The following is a 24,164-nucleotide window of genomic DNA, read 5'->3' on the forward strand; positions in this document are numbered from 1 at the left end:
CTTCTGGAACTCACTCGAACCTTCTCACCACGCCCTCTGACGCAAGGCCGCCGCCACCACCCTCGAGCTCTGATTGGCGGCTCGTGCTTACCGTCAGCGCTTCCGCCGCTCCACTCTCGACTCCGCCCCGACCTTCCTAGGCCTGCCTCGTGCTAACTCGCCCAATGATCAACCAATGCTTCACAAACTGGATCGAGGCTAGGGTGGCTGAGAAATCAGTGGCAAGTAGGGCCTATTCTCCTGGCTCCTACTCAACGCAGAACTAACAAAGGAAAAGGACTAAGCTTACAAATACTAAGACATAACTATACTATCGCGAGGCTACATGTTGCTTGTGTGACTAACTATGTGGGACAGACTTTAACCTTTATTAAACTCACTTAACAGACTCAAAACCGCAACAATATATATATACTGGTGGGGTCACCCGTGGGAATCCCACGGGTATGGTGTGTGACATTTGGACATCTTGATTTAGATGCTGCACATTAAATTTTACAAAATGGTTAAAATGGTGTAATGAACACAACTTATTTATTTCACATAATATGTGACCACTCACTCCTCTCCACCCTCACGCCTCTCCAATACCACTCCTCCTCACACTCCTCTCCAATACCTCCTCACACTCCTCTCCAATACCTCCTCACACTCCTCTCCAATACCTCCTCACACTCCTCTCCAATACCTCCTCACACTCCTCTCCAATACCTCCTCGTACTCCTCTCCAATACCTCCTCACACTCCTCTCCAACCCCTCACACTCCTCGCCAACCCCTCACACTCCTCGCCAACCCCTCACACTCCTCGCCAACCCGTCACACTCCTTGCCAACCCCTCACACTCCTCTCTAACCCCTCACACTCCTCTCCAACCCCTCACACACCTCTCCAACCATTCACACTCCTCTCCAATCCCTCATATCCCTCTCCAATCCCTCACACTCCTCTCCAATCCCTCACACTCCTCTCAAATCCCTCACACTCCTCTTCAATTCCTCATACTCCCCTCCAATCGCGCCTCACTCTCCTCTCCAATCGCTCCCCACTTGCCTCTCCATCACTCCTCACTCTCCAACCCTCGCTCCTCTCCAACACCTCCTCACACTCCTCTCCAATCCCTCACAATCCTCTCCAATCCCTCACACCTCTCCAATCCCTCACACTCCGCTCCAATCCCTCACACTCCTCTCCAATCCCTCACACTCCTCTCCAATCCCTCACACTCCTCTCCAATCCCTCGCACTCCTCTCAAATCCCTCACACTCCTCTCCAATCCCTCACTCATCTCCAATCCCTCACACTCCTCTCCAATCCCTCAAACTCCTCTCCAATCCCTCACACTCCTCTCCAATCCCTCGCACGCCTCTCCAATCCTGCACACTCCTCTCCAATCCTGCACACTCCTCTCCAATCCTGCACACTCCTCTCCAATCCCACACATCTTCTCCAATCCTGCACACTCCTCTCCAATCCCGCACACTCCTCTCCAATCCCGCACACTCCTCTCCAATCCCGCACACTCCTCTCCAATCCCGCACAGTCTTCTCCAATCCCGCACACTCCTCTCCAATCCCGCACACTCCTCTCCAATCCCTCTCACTCCTCTCCAATCCCTCACACTCCTCTCCAATCCCTCACACTCCTCTCCAATCCCTCACACTCCTCCAATCCCTCACACTCCTCTCCAATCCCTCACAATCCTCTCCTCTCAAATTCCTCACACTCGTCTTCAATTCCTCATACTCCCCTCCAATCGCGCCTCACTCGCCTCTCCAATCGCTCCTCACTCTCCAACCCCTCGCTCCTCTCCAACACCTCCTCACACTCCTCTCCAACACCTCCTCACACTCCTCTCCAACCCCTCCTCACACTCCTCTCCAACACCTCCTCACACGCCTCTCCAATACCTCCTCACACTCCTCCAATACCTCCTCACACCCCTCTCCAATACCCCCTCACACTCCTCTCCACTCCAATCGGCTCTCACTCTCCGCTCCAATCGGCCCTCACTCTCCGCTCCAATCGGCCCTGGGGTCACCCGTGGGAATCCCACGGGCATGGACGTGTGAGACATTTCGACATATTGAGTTAGATGCTGCACCTGCACATTCAGTTTCACAAAATTGTTACTGGCAATTTATCAGATGCACAAATGATGTAATCTACACAATGTATTTACTTCTGATAACATGTGAATGCATGTGCGTGCACACCCACACACACATACACACACAAACACATCTCGTTTTTTCATTTCTGTTCCTCACAATTTTCTCTCTCTTATTCACAGACACACACACACACACACACACACACACACACACACACACACACACACACACACACACACACACACACACACACACATACATACATACATACATACATACATACATACATACATACATACATCCACACACACACATCCACACACACACACACACACATGTACACCCACACCCACACACATGTACACCCCCACACACACATATACACACACACACACACACACACACACACACACACACACATATGTACACCCACACCCACACACACACACACATATAGACACACACACACACACACACCTCGTTTTTTCATTTCTGTACCTCACAATTCGGTCTCTCTCTTATTCACAGACACACACACAAACACATATATGTATACACACACATATATGTATACACACACATACACACATATACACACACAAACACATACACCCACACACATATATACACACACATACATATATACACACACACATACACGCGTGCACCCACACACGTACACCCACACACATATATACACACACACACACACACACACACATATATATATATATATATATTCACATACATACACACACACACACACGTCCCACATGTATATATCCCACATCCCACATGTATATACATGTTTAAAGTGTACGTGCACTTCCCCCCTCCCCCGCCCGGCAACGCTGGGTACTTCTGCTAGTAACTAATGAAATAAAAACGAAGAAATATCTCTCGGTAATTTCCTGAAACATATTTTACTTCCGGATAATGTTGAATGAAATAAGAAAGAACGAAGATATACATGTCGTTTTTGTGCCGACTCTCATAAAACGTAAAAGTAATAAATGTTAACAGAAAAGAAAAAGCGAATTTTTAATATATGTCGACATTTTCCCCGAATGTTATTTTAGGCGGTGTATTTTCGTGTATCATCGTGGCGTGATTTTTATAAATATATCTCGGCAATTTCCCGTGTGTGCGTGAATGTTCTCAATTATTTCTGACACCGAGTCTAAAACCATCGATAAAAATTAAATCAGATGGTGAATTCGATAAAATCGTGAGGGTGACTCTCAATGAATGGGCTTTAGTTTACAGGCCTTTGAGAATTCATTTCGTTCTATAAACGGAAACTTTCTTGGGATTCTCTTCCCGTTTTTTTTCAACCGAGTCTAAAACTATGTTAGCGACTGCGAAAAATGAAATGATATATCGAATTAGAATTGAAATAAACCTGTGTGAGAGAGACAGACAGCATGGGCCTAACTAAACAGGCCTCAAAGCCATTCGAGGTAATAAAATGGTGGATATTTGTTTACATGAAGCCTCTCCAAGAATGGGTGGAGCTACTCTGCAAACCGAGTAAGCCACACCCCCGGACAGACGTCCAACAGAATCACCTACGGCTATTATAATATAGATACAGTCATGTGAAAAAGTAAGTACACCCCATGTAAAGTTTTGACTTTTTCAACATATTTCAACATACAGCTATTTGATCTTCATTTCAACAATATTGATAGATAAAGGTGACATAATATAACAAATATCATGAAACATTTACATTTTGTAGTCCATTGTATAATTTAAACAAACATAAATGCAAATTTCACATGTGGAAAAAGTAAGTACACCCCTACATTTATCACTACTTCAAATACCTAAAATTAGAATCAGGAGCAAATGATTAAAACATTGTTAGAGAGGATCTTGGAGGAACCTGTCTTATTTTAACCTCAGACATTTAGTTTGGTTTGCTCGTTGTTGTTGAAGTGTGCGGCGTCACCATGCCTAGATCAAAAGAGCTCTCTGAGGCTTTCAGAAAGAAGGTTATTGATGCCTACGAGTTTGGGAAGGGATTTTAAAAGATCTCCAAACAATTTGAAATCAATCATTCGACTGTCCGGAAGATCATCTACAAGTGGAGAAGATTCCAAACAACTGCCAACTTGTTCAGGCCAGGCTGCCCCAGCAAGTTCAGCCCGAGAGCAGACCGCAAGATGCTGAAAGGAGTCTCTAAGAACTCCAGAATGTCATCACGGGACCTACAGGTAGCTCTTGCCACTGTTGATGTCAAAGTGCACGCGTCTACCATGAGAAAGAGGCTGCACAAATTTGATCTACATGGGAGGTGTGCCAGGAGGAAACCTTTGCTGTCCAGAAAGAACATCAGGGCAAGACTAAAGTTTGCCAATGAACACCTAGGCAAAGACCAGCATTTCTGGAACAATGTGCTCTGGACAGATGAGTCAAAGGTAGAGCTATATGGCCACATTACCAGAAGACATGTTTGGCGAAAACCAAAGACAGCATTTGACCACAAGAACCTGATACCAACTGTAAAGCATGGTGGTGGAAATATTATGGTTTGGGGCAGCTTTGCTGCATCAGGGCCTGGGCAGCTCGCCATCATAGAATCCACAATGAATTCTTCATTGTACCAGAGGGTGCTTGAGGATAATGTGAGGCCATCTGTTGGAAAGTTGAAGCTCAACCGAAGGTGGACCTTGCAACATGACAATGACCCTAAACATACCAGTAAATCCACCAAGGAATGGCTGAAAAGAAAGAAATGGAGGGTTCTGGAATGGTCACGTCAAAGCCCGGATCTAAATCCCATCGATATGTTGTGGGGGGATTTGAAACGAGCTCTGCATGCAAGAAACCCCTCAAACATCGCACAGCTGAAAGAATTCTGCATGGAGGCGTGGGCAAAAATTTCTCCCAGTCGATGTCAGAGACTGGCAGACAGTTATAAGAAACACCTACTTGAGGTTGTTTCTGCCAAAGGGGGCAATACCACCTATTAAAGCAAAGGGTGTACTTACTTTTTCCACATGCGAAATTTGCATTTATGTTTATTTAAATTATACAATGGACTACAAAATGTAAATGTTTCATGGTATTTGTTATATTATATCACCTTTATCTATCAATATTGTTGAAATGAAGATCAAATAGCTGTATGTTGAAATATGTTGAAAAAGTCAAAACTTTACAAGGGGTGTACTTACTTTTTCATGTGACTGCATACATATATATATATTGTTACGGACGCGGTTAAAGATGTTATTTACCGAGCGGTGGTATTGCCGCGACCTAACAGTTTCCCCGATTCTTCCCCAACTCACCCGATTCACCCAGACGTTGGCCAAATCGCGCTATGCCAAATCAATGATAGAAAGGACACGACGACTGGGAAAGAGGAAACGACGCAAGGGGTACAGTTCTCAAGACCTCCGGAGGAGGGTATAATTACAATGGTGGAGAAAAGGGGTAGATTACAAGGCAGTGAGGTAAAGACACAGAAGAGGTGGGCACTTAATTACCGTCTTATCTTATCCCAGACAGACCACAGACAAACGGAACAAGGCAGACTTACACAGGGATTGATGGCAGGAAGGGACAGGTAGTCGATAGCTCAAGGTGCACCTTGGCTCGGGGACAGGATAAAGCACGGTCCAGAAGATGCGGGGAGGTCTCACAGCGCTCGGAGGGGACGTCTTTCTTGCTTCAAGCTCAGCGCGCATCTTACGTCACCTCCCCCTCACTGCGCATGCTCAGCCGGGAGTGACACGCCCTCGGCTGGTTGGTTCCGCCCCACTGGGGCCGGTCCGCCGCTTCCATTGGGTGCGGGGGTTACCGGGCTCCGCCCTTGACGAGGAGCTGACAGGGAGCCCCTATTTGGTAACCCCGTCGAGCACATGTTTGATGGCGGCTCGTTGGGAAGGCCTGGTGCCCTCCCAACACCCCCTACCAACCAAGCCGGAGTGAGGACGCGCACTTCCTGCGCTCGTTGTTGTTGTTGTTGTTGTTGTTGTTGTTGAACTGTGAGGAAGAGCTGCGGGGAGGTATTGGGAGGTCCTAAACTTCCTAACGGTGCCATACAATCACATTCTGGTGCAACGAAGGGTCAGAATTAATGGAAACGAGTCCTTAACTGACATAGACTAAGAATAACTAGCAAGATGTCCTATAGTTGTCTTACATGAGATGCGGTGAACCTGGGCATGACATTTAATGGGGGAAATAGGGGGAGGTCGGGTCTACAGAGTGTTGTTTACAGAAAATGGGACTAGGGAATGGGGGATTGGGGATAGTTGGGAAGTATTGAGGAAATAGGGGAATATTTACAAGCGGATATGGATGGATGCAAATCCCATATCCGCAACAATATGAACAGGATTTTAAATAATTAATTGATATATGTGGGAAAATTACATGCCCAGACCAGGAATCGAATCCAATTCCTCTGCACCTTACCAGTGCTCTTCCATCTGAGCTATCTGTGCAACCCTGACCAAACATGCAATTTTCCCTCACATGGAGTTGCCACTTTGATCTGGTGTTGATTGCGGAAAGTATGGATGGACTGAAGGAAAAGATGAACAAGTGGAAGGAATGTATGGAGACAAAAGGTCTGAACGTGAATATCGGAAAGACGAAGGTGATGGCAAGTGGTAAAGCATGTGGTGAGGTAGAAAGAACTGGGAAGTGGCCCTGTGCTGTGTGTAGGAAGGGTGTCGGAGTGAACTCCATTCAATGTACAATGTGCGCTGAGTGGGTTCATCAAAAATGTAGTGGTCTGAGAGGGTCATTAACCAGTGTGGCAGCTACATTCAAGTGTAAGGTGTGCACAAAGGGAGCTGCAGATGGAGGAAATGTTGAGTTGGATCTTGGAGACGGCGTGAAGCTGGAAGGTGTGAAAACATTTTGCTACCTCGGAGACATGCTGAATGGAGAAGGTGGATCAGACTCGGCAACGGTTGCTAGAGTGAGATGTGCATGGAAGAAGTTTCGGGAACTGACTGGCATGCTGATGATGAGGGGAGTGTCGTCGAAGCTGAAGGGAAAGGTGTATGCTGCATGTGTGAGAAGTGTTATGATTTATGGGAGCGAGACATGGGTAATGAACGTAGAGCAGCAACGAAGGTTGGAAAGGGTGGAAATGCGAATGGTTCGACGGATGTGCGGAGTATCGTTGAGAGAGAGGAAGACAAATGATGAATTGCGAAAGATGATGGGAATGGAGCCTGTGATTGATGCTGTGAAGAGGAACAGGTTGAGATGGTTTGGTCATGTGTTGAGGAAGGATGAAAATGACTGGTTGAGAAGAGTGATGGAAATGAATGTAGAAGGAAGTAGATGACGGGGTAGACCGAGAAAGACTTAGCTAAAGATGGTGGAAGAAGAAATGCGGGCAAGGGGGTTAACAAGGAGAGATGCAGAAAATAGGGCAAAATGGAGAAGATTGTCATGGGGACCGCAAGGCTAACCCCCGCTCTAGTTGGGAAAATGGCCTTTTAAAATGCATGTTGTTGTTGTATGGAGTTGCCACTCTCTTTCCGTCACTCCTGGGACACTCGCTGCTAACATATATCGTTGGCACTCCCATAACCTTAGTTGAATGTCAGGCCTGGCCAGCCGATTCGTGTTATTTTCTTTCCTCACCAACTCAATGCACCTTTCTACTGTACCCTGACTTGTTCCTTGTCTAATCAGCCCACAACATTCCCTTGTTCTGTGTGTATTTTGTTATTTTGCTGCCTGTGTGTTAGTTCTTTCCGTTTCTCCATCCTCACTTATATGCCAACTTCATCAGCTCCATCGGTGTCACAGTCACTCCTCTGTTATTCATCTCTTGCATGAGCCTCGATCTCTGTTTAAAATATATAATTTTAAAGAAAGGCATTAATTGAGATATACCTGCTCTTTCTGTAAATGAGGTTGTAGGATGGTATAAGCATGTGAAGATAATATGGGATTGCACATGGTGACAATGCTAATGGTGGTACATTAATCAGGGCCTGGGCAAGACTCTGCAGACAATCGCTCTGCTGGGCTACATGAAGCACCATAGGAACAACCAAGGTCCTCACATGGTACTTGTACCAAAATCCACGCTGCATAATTGGATGAGCGAATTTGCACGTTGGGTTCCTTCAATGCGTGCTGTCTGCCTCATCGGTGACAAAGGCCAGCGGGTGCTTGTTCTCCTCCAACCTTAACACTTTGACATCATTTTTTTCTTGTTTTCATTTTGATGTTTCCACTTTCAACACAAATTTTGTTTCCGTATTCCTGCTGTGTTCTATTCAATACATAATTTTATACCTAGCCACTGTTCTTGACCTGTTTTTCAATTGTGCAAGGATAACATCCATCTGCCACATCACTATGTGCCCATAGGGAGCTTTCATCAGAGATGTGATGCTCCCAGGAGAGTGGGATGTTTGTGTGACTTCTTATGAGATGGTGATCAGAGAGAAGTCCGTCTTCAAGAAGTTCAACTGGAGGTACCTGGTTATTGATGAGGCACATCGCATCAAGAATGAGAAATCCAAGGTAGGTATACAAGGATGCTCACATATATGTATATGAAAATCTACCTATAAAAGACAATGTCAGTGGATATACAAATATATATACAACAGCAATAACAGGCATTTTAAGGCCATTTTCCCTGCTAGAGCGGGGGTTAGCCTTGCGGTCCCCTTGACAATCTTCTCCATTTTGCCATATTTTCTGCATCTCCCCTTGTTAACCCCCTTGCCTGCATTTCTTCTTCCACGACCTTTAGCCAAGTCTTTCTCGGTCTTCCCCATACTCTACTTCCTTCGACATTCATTTCCATCACTCTTCTCACCCAGTCACTTTCATCCTTCCTCAACACATGACCAAATCATCTCAACCTGTTTCTCTTCACAGCATCCATCACAGGCTCTATTCCCATCATATTTCGCAATTCATTATTTGTCTTCCTCTCTCTCAACGATACTCCACACATCCACCGAACCATTCGCCTTTCCAGCCTTCTTGCTGCTCGACGTTTATTACCCATGTCTCGCTCCCATAAATCATAACACTTCTCACACATGCAGCATACACCTTTCCCTTCAGCTTCAACGACACTCCCCTCCTCGTCAGCACGCCACTCAGTTCCCGAAACTTCTTCCATGCACATCTCACTCTAGCAACTGTTGCCGAGTCTGATCCACCTTCTCCATTCAGCATGTCTCCTCGGTAGCAAAATGTTTTCACACCTTCCAGCTTCACTCCGTCTCCAAGATCCAACTCAACATTTCCTCCATCTGCAGCTCCCTCTGTGCACACCTTACACTTGAATGTAGCTGCCACACTGGTTAATGACCCTCTCAGACCACGACACATTTTTGATGAACCCACTCAGCGCACATTGTACATTGAATGGAGTTCACTCCGACACACTTCCTGCACACAGGACACGGCCACTTCCCAGTTCTTTCCACCTCACCACATGTTTTACCACTTGCCATCACCTTCGTCTTTCCGATATTCACCTTTTTTTTTTTTTTTTTTCTTTTTTTTTTTTTGTATACTGAATCGAGGCTCGTGAAAGAGCTAACATTAACTTCACAAACAAATCGACCAGACAAACAAACTACACAAAAAGAGGGAGCGGAAGACAAGATGGGGAGAAAAGGGGAAGCACACACACACAACATCCGAGAGCAGGGAGATGTGTGGAAGGGAGAGGGCCCGGGGGGAGGAGGCGTGGGAAGGGGGGGGGGGGGAGGGAGAAGTATAAAGCACAAGGACACCAAGGACTTCCAGGACAAAAGTTGGTATTTCAAAAAGTGGAATTGGGGTGAAATTAGCGGGGGTAGAAAAGATCAAGGTTTTGGATGGGGGAAGATAAGAGATGGTGGTGAACAGCTGTTTTAAAGACTTGGAGGGTGGAGTGGGATTGAAGAGAGTGAGGGAGTTAGTTCCAGAGGCGGGAGAAAAGAGGAATGAAGGAGTGAAGGTGAGCAGAGAGTCTTGATTTTGGCAGTTTAACCAAAAGAGGGTTGCAGGCAGATCTTGTGCGACCTGTAGGAATATTTGCGGGACAGAGCCCAGAGAGAGCTGGGGGGGGGCAAGGCCAGAGAGGAGTCGGTAGAAGACGGAAAGACCACCAACCTGCCTGCGGTGAGTGAGTGAGAGGCCCTTGGAGTTAGCTTCATCGCGGGAGATTCCAATGATTCTGAATGCTTTGGTTTCAACAGCGTGAAGGCGAGCTAGGTGTGAGGCAGGAGCACCAGCCCAGAGGGGAGAGCAGTATTCCATTGAGCTGCGGATGAAAGCCTTGTATGTGGTGAGGAGCTCAGGTGTGCCAAGGAAGGACTTCGCACGACGGAGGATGCCCAGTCGGCGACTGGCTTTGGAGGCCAGATTTGAAATGTGGTTTTTCCAGGAAAGATCATGGCAGATAGTGAGACCCAAAAGCTTGAGTGACAGAAGTTCTTGGAGAGGATTATTCAGAAAGTGGATGGGAGGGTTGTCCAGTCGGTCTTTTCGGAGAGACATCGTAAGAGTGTGAGATTTGTCAGGATTGAAAGACATGTTCCACTTGTTTGCCCAGTTTGTGATTTTGTCAAGGTCTGCAGAGAGTGAGGAGGCTGCAGACTGCCGATCTGAGGGATGAAGAATGGAGCGACAGAGAGTAGAGTCGGCAGCAAAGAGATAGAGAGGATTTTCAAGAGAGTCAGAGAGATCATTGATGAAGACCAGAAAAAGCACAGGGCCCAGAACACTGCCTTGGGGAACTCCAGCCTGAACAGGAAGAGGAGATGAGAGAAACCCATTCAGGGCCACACGTTGACTACGACTAGAGAGGAAGTCCGCCTGCCATGCGTGGAGATTTCCATGGATACCAAAAGAGGAGAGTTTGGTGAGCAGAGCAGGGTGCCAGACCGTATCGAAGGCACATGATATGTCAAGGGAGACTGCTCTAATTTCCTGTTTGGCATTGAGGACCTCCATCCATTGTTGAGAAAGCAGAAGCAGCATGTCCAGAGTGGAGTGTCCAGGTCTGAAACCAAATTGATGATCAGAGATCAAGCCATTGGAGAAGAGGAAAGATTTCATATCTGAAGCAATGATGGATTCCATGACTTTGCTGATAATTGGGAGAAGGCTGATTGGTCTGTAGTTGCTGGGATCTGTTTTTGCACCTTTTTTGTGCAAAGCGGTGATGTTGGCAGATTTCCAAGCAGATGGAAGATGACCTTGAGCAAAAGAGAGGGTGAAGAGAACAGAGAGGGGGAGTGAAAGAGCGGAAGAACATGATTTTAGAACCCGTGGGCTGATGCCGTCAGGTCCAGTTGCAGAATCAGAGTCGAGGGTTGACAGAAACTTTTCCACCATGTCAGGAGGAAAGGACACAGAGTCCAGGAGCAGCTGGGTACGACTGGGTACGGTGGGTACAGAGAGGGATGGGTTTGGGACACAAGATTTAGAGGCAAACACAGAGTTGAGGCATTCAGCTTTTTCACGTGCGGAGTCAGCCGTGTGGCCATTTAAGGTGAGGGAGGGGATGGAGGGGGAACAAACACCAGAAACAGATTTCACCAGACGCCACCAGGATTTGGAAGAGGGAGACAGATAAGAGTTCGGTCCTGAGGACGGAGAGATATTGTTTCCTGGCTCTCCTGAGGGTGGACACACACTTGTTTCGGGCTTTGTGAAAGGAAATGAGATTTCCTTCCGTTGGATTTGCTTTCCAGGAGACGAAAGCAAGTTGTTTCTGGGCAATAGCCTCACCACAAGATGCCGTGTACCATGGACGGGAGGAAGGGTATGACAACTGAAGACGAGAAGGGATAAATCTGTGCATGAGAGAGAGCAATTTACTTTGGAAGAATTCCCAGGATGAGTTGATGTCAGAGGCAGTAGAGATGGGAGACCAGTCCAGATGATTGATGGCTGCTTGAAGACCGTGCCAGTTGGCCTGAGTGAAATGCCAGACTCGTCGACGCTGAGGAGACTCTCTGAAAATGGTCAGAGAGATGTCCACTTTAACAAGCACATGATCAGAAGAGCCGATTGGAGCAGAAGAAGAGCAGCAGACATTTTCAGACCTTTCGCCTCCATACATTTCTTCCACTTGTTCATCTTCTCCTGCAGTCCATCGATACTCTCCACAATCAACACCAGATCATCTGCATACAACAACTCCCATGGTAAACCGTCCTTTACATTCCGAGCCAGCACCTCCATCGCAGCTGCAAATAGTAGTGGACTTAGTACCGACCCTTGATGCACTCCCACCTTCACCTCAAACTCGCCACTGTTCCCGTCCTTCGTCCTTACAGCTGTGCGCACTCTCTCGTACATTGCCATCACGACTCTCAACCATTCCTCCACTCCTAACTTCCTCAATGCCCATGTCACTACTTCACGTGGAACCCTATTGAATGCTTTCTCCAGATCAACAAACCCAAGAAACAACTTCTTCCTCTCCTCCATGTACTTCTCCTACAACTGCCTTACAATAAAAAGCGCGTCTGTCGTGCCTCTTCCTGGCATAAATCCAAACTGCATTTCGTCAATCTTCACTTTCTTCCTTATCCTCCTCTCCAACACCCTTTCCAATACCTTCTTTCCATGCTCAAATAACTTTATCGCTCGATACGAGCCACAGTCCAGAGGGTCACCTTTCCCCTTGTATAGAGGGACGAGGGTAGTCAGTTCCCAATCCACTGGAATGCGGCCTTCTTTCACCACCAGATTACAGATCTCTGGCATTCTCTTCACACCCCAACTTCCCGCTGCCCTCAACATATCTACCACAACTCCCGTCGGCTCTCCTGCTTTTCTACTCTTTATTGCTTTTATCGTTTCCTCAACTTCCTTCTGAGTTATCTTCTCTGCCGGTCCTAAAACTGGGTTACTCTCTATGTTGCCGTCCCATTCATATCTGCATTCAACAGCATTTCCATACATATCTTCCTTTAATTCCATCTGGGTCCACAACGATTTGTCCCACTTCATCCTTGAAGCAACGCACCCCATCACATCGCACCTCTCTTTTGCTATCTGCTTTGCAATCCTGAATACCGCTCTCTGACCCTCTTCCAAATCCAAGCGTTCTCCAAACATTTTCCTACATGCCTCCTGCGCCTTTGCTGCCTCTTTCTTTGCAGCCTTCTTGGCTGCCTTATAACTTTCATGTTCTGCCTTTTCTGGCCCCATACCCTTCGCCTTCTGCCACTCTTTGAACTTCTTCCTCTTCTCGTCAATCCTCTTTCCAACTTAATCATCCCACCACCATGTTTCCGAGTGCCTCGGTGGTCCTTTTATCCATCCACATACCTCACCAACGGCTCCCAACAGACTATCTTTCATTGACATCTAACCACTTTAAAGCTCAACCACATCGGCCTCTGCCATACTCAGCCTCTCTTTTAATACGTCTCTCACTGTCACCTCTTTCAACCTCCACACCTCCACACTTTCATTCTCGGTTGGTACTTCACCCGCCGAGCTCTCCTCGCACCTTTCACCCTTATGTCCTGGACAACCAAGTGGTGCTGTAAAACAGCCTCCACCCCTGGGATCACCTTTGTGTCCCAGAGGTTCCCCCTATCTCACCAACGCACCATCAGGTAGTCAACGGTTGTCGTTGACCCATCTGACGTGTACGTAGCAAGCTTATTATCCGCTTTCTGTAACTGAGTATTACAAATGAACAAACCAGCTCCATCAGCAAACTCCAAAATCTTTTCACCTTCTCCATTCCTCACACCATATCCGTAACCCCCATGCACTCCCTCAAAACCGTCTATACTCCTTCCCACATGTCCATTTACGTCTCCTACTACCTGGTAGGACTTACCACAACAACTTTTTTTTTTTTTTTTTTTGTATACAAGATCGAGGCTCGTGAAAGAGCGAAAACTTCCTCATCTTTCACGTTTTCCATCAGCTTCTCTATCATACACTAGAACTGGTCCTTCTCTTCATCGCTCCGACCGACCTGCGGAGCATATCCTGAGATAACGTTCACCAAGAGCTTTCCAATCATCATTTTCACCATCATCAACCTTTCACTCACTCTAGTCACACTCACCACACTGTCTACAAACTCGTCAGAAAACAGGACACCAACACCATGCACACCTTCTGGGCACCCTTGCCACACAAACTTGTATTTCTGTCCCTGCCTACCCTTCACCATTCTCACACCACTTCCATTCCATCTTGTCTCCTGCACACAACATGTGTCCACTCTTTTTCTGACCAATACTTCTACCACTTCTCCTGATCTCCCTGTCATTGTCCCTACATTCCATGTCCCAAACCTCAGAAACCGATCTCCACGTGGGGCATCAGACGTTTTGTCGTCATAAATGGAGTGATTTCCACCCTTGCTTCGATCGGGTTCCCCACCTTGATTTTTGACGAGAGGGGGTGAGGACCCCCACAGGGTACTTCAGGCTGTACCCTGCGTGATAATGAGGCGGGGGCTGTACGGGGCTTCGGGCTGCCTAATTGTAATTGTCATGGTGCCCTTTTTGAGGCAATGTTTTATGGCCGGATGCCGTTCCTGACACCAACCCTTTTAGTCGCCTCTTACGACACGCAGGGATGCGGTGTACCTATTCTAAACCGGGGTACACACTGGGTTCAGTGCAGATATATATTGTTATGAATTTTGGGGTCGGGGAATATCGAGATTTAGGTAGATCTGCATAGGTAGGTGTCTGCCTGTCGTGATAGGGAACCTCACCTGTAATTTCTGTGTTTAGCCCGGTTTGTCGGATTAAGAGTATACCTGTGATCATGCAAGGATGTTCGTGTGTTAAATAGTTGTAGGGACTAAGATAATTCCCCTGTGTGTCAGACCTGGTGATCATTCCTTTGTCCCGTATGGCAACGCACTCTTGTAGACACTTAGATAGGCCCTTGGTGCACACATTAATTAAATCCCCCCCTTACAATGACTGACCATAAAAACTGACCGGAAAGACAAGCAGGCAGCAGCCGCGCAGTGGTACACCATGGCTTTCACACATTGACCAGGCAGGCTGGGAGCCACACCCAGGAGAACGAGTGATTGGCCAGGGGAGGGGCGAGCAACAAACACCACACCGATTGGCAGAGTGGGGAGGACGTGCGATTGGTCAAAGGAAGGGCAGAGAGCTTCTCCGTGATTGTGAGAAAGGTAAAGGAGCGACACACTGATTGGCCACCAACCAATGAGACCACGGCCAATCAGTGTGGAAGGCGCGAACGAACGACCAACATGCTACGCACTGGTTGAAGGGCAAGCGCCGGTGACGTAAAAGGGCGCAAAAGTCGACAAGTAAGCGACGTACTGGTTGGAGGGGAAGGGAGGACTGCCATCAGAGGACAGCCAGTAAAACCGCTCGCTTGCCGGCATTTTCCTCTCTTCCCTTTGCCTCTTGCCTTCCCTTGACTGTCCCTTTGTGTTGGACCTGTACCGCTTGGTGAACGTTGGAAAGACGGTGGGTGCCGACGGTCTTCCTCGCCCTGGTGCCTGCGTGCAAGTGATGTGCTGTGTGGTGTGGGACGGACTGTACAGGAGGCCGGTGTTCGCGCCAGCAAACGGGGCCGAGTGGTTCACGCCGATCAGAGCCGCCCCGGACGGAGAGTGAACGGACCGACCCGACATACAGACTGAGATGAGCCCGACACAAATGTGCACACAACGTTTCTTTTATTTATCCTCCCATTGTTCTGTATGTGAAGTGAGGTGTGCGGGATCCCGATTTAGGAATATTGTTTAGTTTTGATCATCGCGTTTCCTTGTCCCAATATTTATTAAATAGACCCTTGTATTATTTTCCCAACCAACTTTAATTCCGTTTCGGTTGAGTTAATCATTTGCAGGGAGAAGACACCGTCAGGGCCGAAAAGGTAAGCCGCGGCATTTCCCCCCAATCCCCCGGCCCGTGTATCGAACCGCCATTAGATTGAATAAACGCCGCCATTAAAGCTCGATTCATCCGTGGTGACGCTCGGTGTTAACTGAGCCAAACCACACGACAATATGTGTGTGTGTGTGTGTGTGTGTGTGTGTGTGTGTGTGTGTGTGTGTGTGTGTGTGTGTGTGTGTATGTATGTGTATATATATATATATATATATATATATATATATATATATATATATATATATATATATATATATGTATATGTATATATATATATACGGACTTGGCATTTAATATGGAATTTTTTTTTTGTGGGGGTGAACTTACTTTTCAAGATGTCTTCGAACCAAAAGTTCATTGGAATTATGTTGAAATTATTCTAGATTTTGTTAATGTTATGACCTTTAAAAGAAACAAAAACTACATTTGACATTTCAAAACAAATAAATTGATCCTTGAAAGTGATGTAAACTGATATCGAACTCAATTCATGGACAGTACTGTGTTAAACTTCTGTACGTTTTCCAGAAGTATCTCTTTATTTTGCACATTAGCCAAAATTTTTTTAACAAAAACAAAAGTTAAATTACGACTGGGATTACGGACAGTACAATTACAGTTCAGTACTTCGTGTAACCCCCACGAGCATTCAGGAGAGCACGTACACATTGAGGCATGCTGTTCACAAGATTTGCCAAGGTTTGGACAGGAATCGCTTGCCATGCAGTGACAATAGCCTGCTGCAATTCACGCACAGAGGTCGGCTGCTGGTCCAAGTGGTCGATTTGACGCGTTAATTCTGCCCACAAGTTCTCTATCGGATTCATATCCGGGGACATGGCAGGCCACTCCATATGCTCTACACCACGGTCAGCAAGAAAGTGTTGGATCATGCGAGCACGATGAGGCCGTGCATTGTCATCTTGGAAGACAAAGTTTCCTCGAAAGGCTGCACGAGCAAATGGAAGCAATGTTTCTTCCAGAATGGCCCTGTACTTGAACTGGTTCAGGTTTCCATTCAGAACAACCAGGTCAGTTTTGCCCTCTGCATGAAAAGCAGCCCAAACGGTCACCCCACCACCTCCAGCTTGGACTCTTGGCACTATACAATCTTCGTTGTAGGCTTCATGCACTTGTCTGCGTACTCGGACGCTGCCATCTTGACGATAGACCAGAAATCTAGACTCGTCACTGAAGTTCACGTGATTCCAGTGTCCTGGCTGCCATTGATGGTGCTCTCTTGCCCACTGCAATCGGCGCTGGCGGTGTTGTCTGGTCAGGCGTGGCTTTCTCAGGGGATGCCTGGCACGATAGCCTGCTTGAACCAGTCGTTGGTTGACTAGCCTTCTGGATACAGGCACATTTGTCAGTTGCTGCCACTCAGCCTTAAGCCGATTAGCTAACTTGGTACGGCCATTGCGGACTACCCGGTGCAGCTGGCGATCATCCCTCCTTGTGGTTCTGCGGGGACGTCCTGGCCTCGGTATTGGAGTAGGGACACCCCTCTGAGAATTTCGTTTCAGGATCTTTGACACCTGACCTTGAGTGATGCCATACTGGCGAGCAATAGCACGCTGTTTCATGCCGTAATTTCGTAAAGCCACCACTCCATGACAAACAGCATTGTCGAGTTGACGGACCATCTCCAGAGGAAGCGGCAATAACTTTTGGAGACGTGCAGCAGTTGTTTTCCACTAATACAGAACGCAACAACCCTTGTATACCCGACTGTGCAGCCAATCATCAAATGCACCTGTTCGTACATTTTGCCACGCCACCTGTGATATAATCCTGTTGTTGACTTCTTGCTGCGAAAGACAATCAGTGACATGGTTCTTTTAACAAATAAATCACCAAAGTGTAAAAGAAACTCACCAGATTGATATACTGAGTTAAGAAAGTAAACCCAAGTCGAGAAAAAAAAATATTCCATATTAAATGCCAAGTCTGTATTTATATATATATGTATATATATATATTGTTACGGACTCATCACTTCCGTTGTTGTGGTTTTCATCCACTGCAAACATTTTTGATTCCATGTACTATTATTGTTGTCGTTTAAGGGAAATAGATATTGCTATTTTCAAAAGGTAAAAAGTTAATGTTTTAAATGAAACCGGAACCAAACGACGAAGAAGAGGAGGAGGAGAAAAAGAAGGCGGAGCGAGTGAGTTCGACAAGAAAGCCGAGCTGCTTCGAGTTCTGGAGCAAACGTTGACGAATGGAGGTCACTCGCGAACTTCGGGTTTTCCGGGAAAGGGATTCTTGCGACAGAGTTGTTATCGCTGTGACAGATCAACCTGCGTGTCAGGTTTTTGGCGGTGGATTCCGAGGAGAATCATCGTCGGGCCGTTACGCCTCGAGAACGGGCCGTCGGCCATTTTGACTCGCGCGCTTTGCGCATCGCGCAAGGTCTTTGCTTCGCTTCAGCCGTTTTCACCGCATTCAGACGTTTATCTGGTGTGTGTGTGTGTGCAACGTGGATTTTCAAGGTTAATTTGCGGTTCGCCGACTGTGAGCCATGAAACGTCCATACCCGAGGGTGTGATTTCCCAGTCGCCTGGAGGGCGCCTTTGGATTTCCCAGTCGCCTGGAGGGCGCCTTTGTGCAGCTTTGGCCACATGACTGTGACTGTTATCCGAACGGGATTCTGGTCTCGATTAGACATCGTTCTGACGATCGCTGGAGCGGATCGACTTTGGCTTGAAACCGGAATCAACTTTGGTTTGAAGCCGGGAAAGAGACATTGGGAATGTTCTTGTTTCACTCACTTGGAGCACAGTGAGTTATATATTACGAAACTGATGGTACCATCATAGGATATGTTGATTGTACTTTTGACTACCATTATTGTTGTACTGCTATTCTTGTGTGATCTTAATACAATATTTGTTTGTTGGTAACAATTGGTGTGGCTTCACCATTGATCGTTGACATACAGAATAACACATTTTTCTGCCGTGACTCCTCTCGGGGCTCAGAGGTACACCGTGACCAGGGGGTTGGGGAGGAGCACGGAACAGACATTGGGGGCCCGGCCGGGATAGAATTCCCAAATTTCGAATTTTTCTGACATTCCCAAATTTTTCAAAAAAAAATAATTGGGGAAATTTTTGTGTGAAGGTTAACAGGTGTTAACTAATAGTCACCATGGTGTTTGACGCAGAAAGGTTTGCGGCGTCCCCTAATGAGGCACAGTTCCAAGCGTTAAAAAGATCGGAACTCTTGATATTGGCCAAACATTTTAACTTGGAGGTCCGAGCTCATATGAAGAAAGCAGAGATGCAGACATTGGTGGTAGAATCTCCGGTGGGACAAGGAACATGGACAGAGGTAGCCTTGGATTGGTTACCTGAAGAAAAAGAAAATGGGGAGCTCCGGAAAATGGAGATGCAACTGCAGAGCCAGGAAGGGTTAAAAGAGTTGGAATGGAAAGCCGAGGAAAGAAGAGCAGAGGAGAGGAGAGCTGAAAGGGAACTCGAGGAAAGAAGAGTAGAACAGGAATGAGAACTCGAGGAGAGAAGAGCAGAGGAAAGGAGAGCTGAAGAAGAAAGAAGAGCAGAGGAAAGGAGAGCCGAAAGGGAGTTAAAGGAACGTGACATGGAGTATCAGAAGGAGCTTAAACTCAAGGAGCTGGAATTAATGGGAGAACGGAGAGAAGTCGTATCCATGCCGGCTAGTTCGACAACTAGTCAGAACACTTGAGATGTTGGTAGGCATGTGAGGCTGGTTCCACCCTTCAATGAAAAGGAGGTCGCCAAGTTTTTTTTACACTTTGAGAAAGTGGCTCAAATGCTAAAATGGCCTGTGGGGTCCTGGACTATGTTAGTGCAAAGTGTTTTGGTGGGTAAAGCTCAAGATATCTATTCGGCTTTACCGATTGACCAATGTGCAGATTATGAGATAGTGAAGAAAACCATTCTCAAAGCCTATGAATTGGTCCCTGAAGCTTACCGGCAAAAATTCCGGAATGCCAGGAAGAGGGAGAGTGAGACCCATGTGGAGTTTGCCAGAATGAAGGAAACCATGTTTGATCGGTGGTGTGATTCGAAGGGGATTGGGAAATACTTCAAACTGTTGCGACAATTGATCTTGGTGGAGGAATTCAAACAGTGTGTCCACGCGGACATTAAAGTACATCTGGATGAAAAGAAAGTACCAGAGTTGTATGAGGCAGCAACCGTGGCAGATGACTATGCCTTGACACACAGGATGGGGTTCCACAAACCTAACTTCCCGCCTAGAGTTAGCCAGGGGAGTTATGGTAAATCCGGTGCGGAGAACAAATATTCATGGAGGCGGCCTAGAGATGACTATGAGGACAAATCTGATACCGTGACTTTAGGGGATCAGAAGACGACAGTTCCAAGACAGACTTATCTTCCGGGGGGCCTGAGGTAGACCACGAGTTTTTCCTCCGGGCCTACTAGCGCTTTTTGCAAGAAACCTGGGCATTTGATGTCCCAATGTTATGCCTTGAAAAGGAAAAATCAGGAGCAGAGTCAGACTAGTACAACTCTGAATGCATTGGCCAATGCGAGAAATCGGCCTTGGAGGACAGTGCCTTGTGAAGATTCCCATGCCAAAGTTATGGCATCACAGAACGACCTTGTTCAAGAGGGTTACAAACCTTTTATTTCAGAGGGGTTTGTGTCACTGGATGGAGACTTAACGAACCAGAGACCTGTTAGGGTATAGAGGGACACAGGAGCACATCAATCTTTGATGCTTGAGGGCATTTTGCCATTGTCAGAGAAGACGGCAACTGGTGTTAGTGTGCTTTTACAGGGGGTTGGTGGCTATGTTAAAGCTCCACTTCATGTCATCCATTTGAAGTCTGATTTGGTGTCAGGACCGGTCACCGTAGGTTTACAAGCCACTCTTCCTGTAGAGCGATTCTCTTTTATTATCGGGAATGATTTGGCCGGTGGTCGAGTTTCTGGTAATCCGATGTTTGTTGAAAAGCCTAGTATGGAAAATAACACCGCACAGTTATAGCAGGAGATTCCGGGTATCTTTCCATCCTGTGCCGCGACTCGTGCTGAGGGTAGTCAGCGCTCTGAAGAGAAGGAGAAGGTACTCACGTCACGCTTTGCACAGTCACTTCTTGTCGAGTACCCTGAAACGAAGTGTCAGCACACACAAGTCAGGGATGGAGGCAATGTTGGCAAGCTCTTTGTAGGTGGACTGAACTTTGACACAAGTGAAGATGTACCACTCTTGGAAGTGCTGCTGATAAAAGACAGGGAGACGCAAAAGTCGAGGGGGTTTGGCTTTGTCACGTTTGAAAACACAAAGGACGCCAAAGATGCAGAAAAGGATTTGAATGGCCAGGATTTGGATGGTCGGACCATAACAGTAGAGAAGGCAGGCCATGGGCGTCGAGGAAGCTACAGAGAAGGAACACGTGGAGGTAGTTTCAGGGGTGGCCTTGGGCCTTTCACTTACTCACCGCAGGCAGGTTGGTGGTCTTTCTGTCTTCTACCGACTCCTCTCCGGCCTTGTTCCTCCAGCTCTCTCTGGGCTCTGTCCCCCAAATATTCCTAAAGGTCGCACAAGATCTGCCTGCAACCCTCTTATGGTTAAACTGCCAAAATCAAGACTCTCTTCTCACCTTCACTCTTTCATTCCTCTTTTCTCCTGCCTCTGGAACAAACTCCCCCACTCCCTTCAATCCCACTCCTCCCTCCAGGTCTTTAAAACAGCTGTTCACCACCATCTCTTATTTTTCCCCACCCAAAACCTTGATCTTCTCTACCCCTGCTAATTTCACCCCAAGTCCTCTTTTTTGAAATAACAACTTATTTCCTGGAAGTCCTTGGTGTCCTTGTGTTTATACTTCTCCCACCCCCCCCCCCCCCTTCCCACGCCGCCTCCCCCCAAGCCCCTCCCTCCCACACATTCCCGGTGTCCCTCACAAATGTTGTGTTTATGTGCTTTCCCTCTCTCCCCATCTTGTCTACCGCTCCCCTTTTTATATACTTTGGTTCTTTGTCTGTTTGATTTGTTTGTGTGATAAATGTTAGCTCTTTCACGAGCCTCGATTATGTATACCAAAAAAAAAAAAAATCACGCTTGGTTTGTCAGAAGCAACCTGTATAGAGAGATCAGTTAAGTTTGAACGAAGGCCCCGGATGTTGAGGTCCATACCGTTAATGAAGAGGAAGGGGGAGCATCGGATACAGAACGGGGGGGGGGGGGGGAGGGGTAGGGTAAGATGTGGAAGAGGAGGAAGAGGTAGGGAGAGCTGTTGAAGGTGTGTCAGTGATTTCAGAATAGCTCGGAGAAAGGGACGGATGGGGCCGACAAAAGGTTTGATGGTGATTGGGTCAGGCACAGTGAGGTGTTATTTGAGGAGGGGGAAGAGCGCGGCAGAAGGTTGGGGGAGATGGAGGTGAGAGTTGGAAGGGGGAAGAAGCGAGGAGGACGCTTTGAGGAAGAGGGGTAAGAGGGGGGAAATGGAGAAGAAATGAGGGTGGGGAGATTTGAAGGGGAGGGGCGAGGGGGGAGTTTATGAGGGGAGGCGTTAGGGGGGAGTTTAGGAGGGAAGGGACAAGGGGAGGGATTTGAAAGGGATGGGTGATGGGGAAGATTTGGAGGGGAGGAGTGAGGGGGGAAGTCTAAGAGGGAGGGGCAAGGGGAAGTCTAGGAGGGGAAGGGTGTGGAGGGAGTTTAGGAGGGAAGGGGCAAGGGGGGAGATTTGAAAGGGATGGGTGATGGGGAAGATTTGGAGGGGAGGGGTGATGGGGAAGATTTGGAGGGGAGGGTGATGGGGAAGATTTGGAGGGGAGGGGTGATGCGGAAGATTTGGAGGGAGGGGTGAAATTGGATTTTGGAAAGTGTACGATTAATGGGAAACGAACATTTATTGCAAAATGAGGATTGTGTGACCTTCGAGTCAAAAATAAGTTTAAGACGCTGGGGGGGGGGGGGGGGGTGGAGTGCAGGTGAGTTTAGGGAATGTATGAAAGAGGCACTGTAAGAAATGGAATTTTGTTTTTTGAATGAATGGATTTGGTGAGCAAGTCGAAAGCATCCTTTTAAAGAAGAAGAAAACAACGTGTTATAATATACGACAGAATACAGTACTTCAGGGGAAAGTTTAAACATTTTAAAGTTTAACAGTGAGCCTCCTGGCGTTGGCTTAGCCTGGCGTTTGGCTTAGCCTGGCGTTGGCTTAGCCTGGCGTTGGCTTAGCCTGGCGTTGGCTTAGCCTGGCGTTAGCTTCGCCTGGCTTAGCCTGGCGTTGGCTTAGCGGGCTAGGGTGCCAGCTTAGGATCCTAGGATCCTGGGTTTGAATCCCGGTCGATCGCTGAATTAATGCCAGGGGGGTTGACTCAGCCTGTCATCCTTCCGAGGTCGGCAAATTGAGTACCAGTTCACTGGTAATTCCCTGTTTGTCGTAAAAGGCGACAAAAAGGGTTGGCGGCAGGAAGGGCATCCGGCCGTAAAACATTGCTTCAAAAAGGGGACCAAAAAACAACAACAACCACGGTGCCCGAAAAAGGCCAACCCCCGCTTGTGGGGAAAAATGGCCTCTAAAGTGAGAACTATCTGGGGAAATAGGGGTGAAACACGTTGTCGAAGAACGAACGAACGAATAAGAACAACGAATAAACAAGTAAGAACAATGAATAAGAACAGAGAAGGAAATGTTTTTTTTTGGTTTTTTTGTTGTTTTTTTAGTTGAGATTTTAAACAAGGACGTAGGCTATGGGTGAAAAGACTGGGAAAAACAGACAACGAAAGTTATTGGAGCACAATCGACGGACCGCTGAGAGAAAAACGAAGCCTCAAGGTAGGACACGGTACAAGGCCTCAAAAGACACGACACGAATTAACACGATTTTTTTTACAGGTATGAAAGACTTTTTCTTTTTTTTTTCTTTTTTTTTTTTTTTGTATACTGAATCGAGGCTCGTGAAAGAGCTAACATTTATTTCACAAACAAATCAACCAAACAAAATATACAAAAAGAGGGAGCGGAAGACAAGATGGGGAGAGAAGGGGAAGCACACAACCACAACATTTGAGAGCAGGGAGAAGTGTGGGAGGGAGAGGGCTTGGGGGCAGGAGGCGTGGGAAGGGGAGGGGGGGGGGGGAGAGGTATAAAACACAAGGGGACCGAAATTAGCGGGGGTAGAAAAGATCAAGGTTTTGGATGGGGGAGGATAATCCGATAA

The 24,164-nt window shown here is 47.1% G+C and overlaps 1 protein-coding gene across 2 annotated transcripts in view; it reads left to right on the forward strand.

Annotated features, from left to right (window-relative positions):
- Positions 1–24,164, forward strand: part of LOC137425711 (SWI/SNF-related matrix-associated actin-dependent regulator of chromatin subfamily A member 5) — a 186,496-nt gene that overhangs the window by 45,985 nt on the left and 116,347 nt on the right. For both annotated transcript variants that reach the window (XM_068114419.2, XM_068114420.2), the window contains exons 6-7: positions 8,086–8,265; positions 8,471–8,626. In XM_068114419.2, coding sequence (XP_067970520.1) covers positions 8,086–8,265; positions 8,471–8,626 — 336 coding nt within the window. The remainder of the gene's footprint in view (positions 1–8,085; positions 8,266–8,470; positions 8,627–24,164) is intronic.

Source organism: Myxine glutinosa, chromosome 4 (genome assembly GCF_964187855.1).
Source record: "Myxine glutinosa chromosome 4, kmMyxGlut1.1, whole genome shotgun sequence".
In the NCBI taxonomy this organism is placed as follows: domain Eukaryota; kingdom Metazoa; phylum Chordata; class Myxini; order Myxiniformes; family Myxinidae; genus Myxine; species Myxine glutinosa.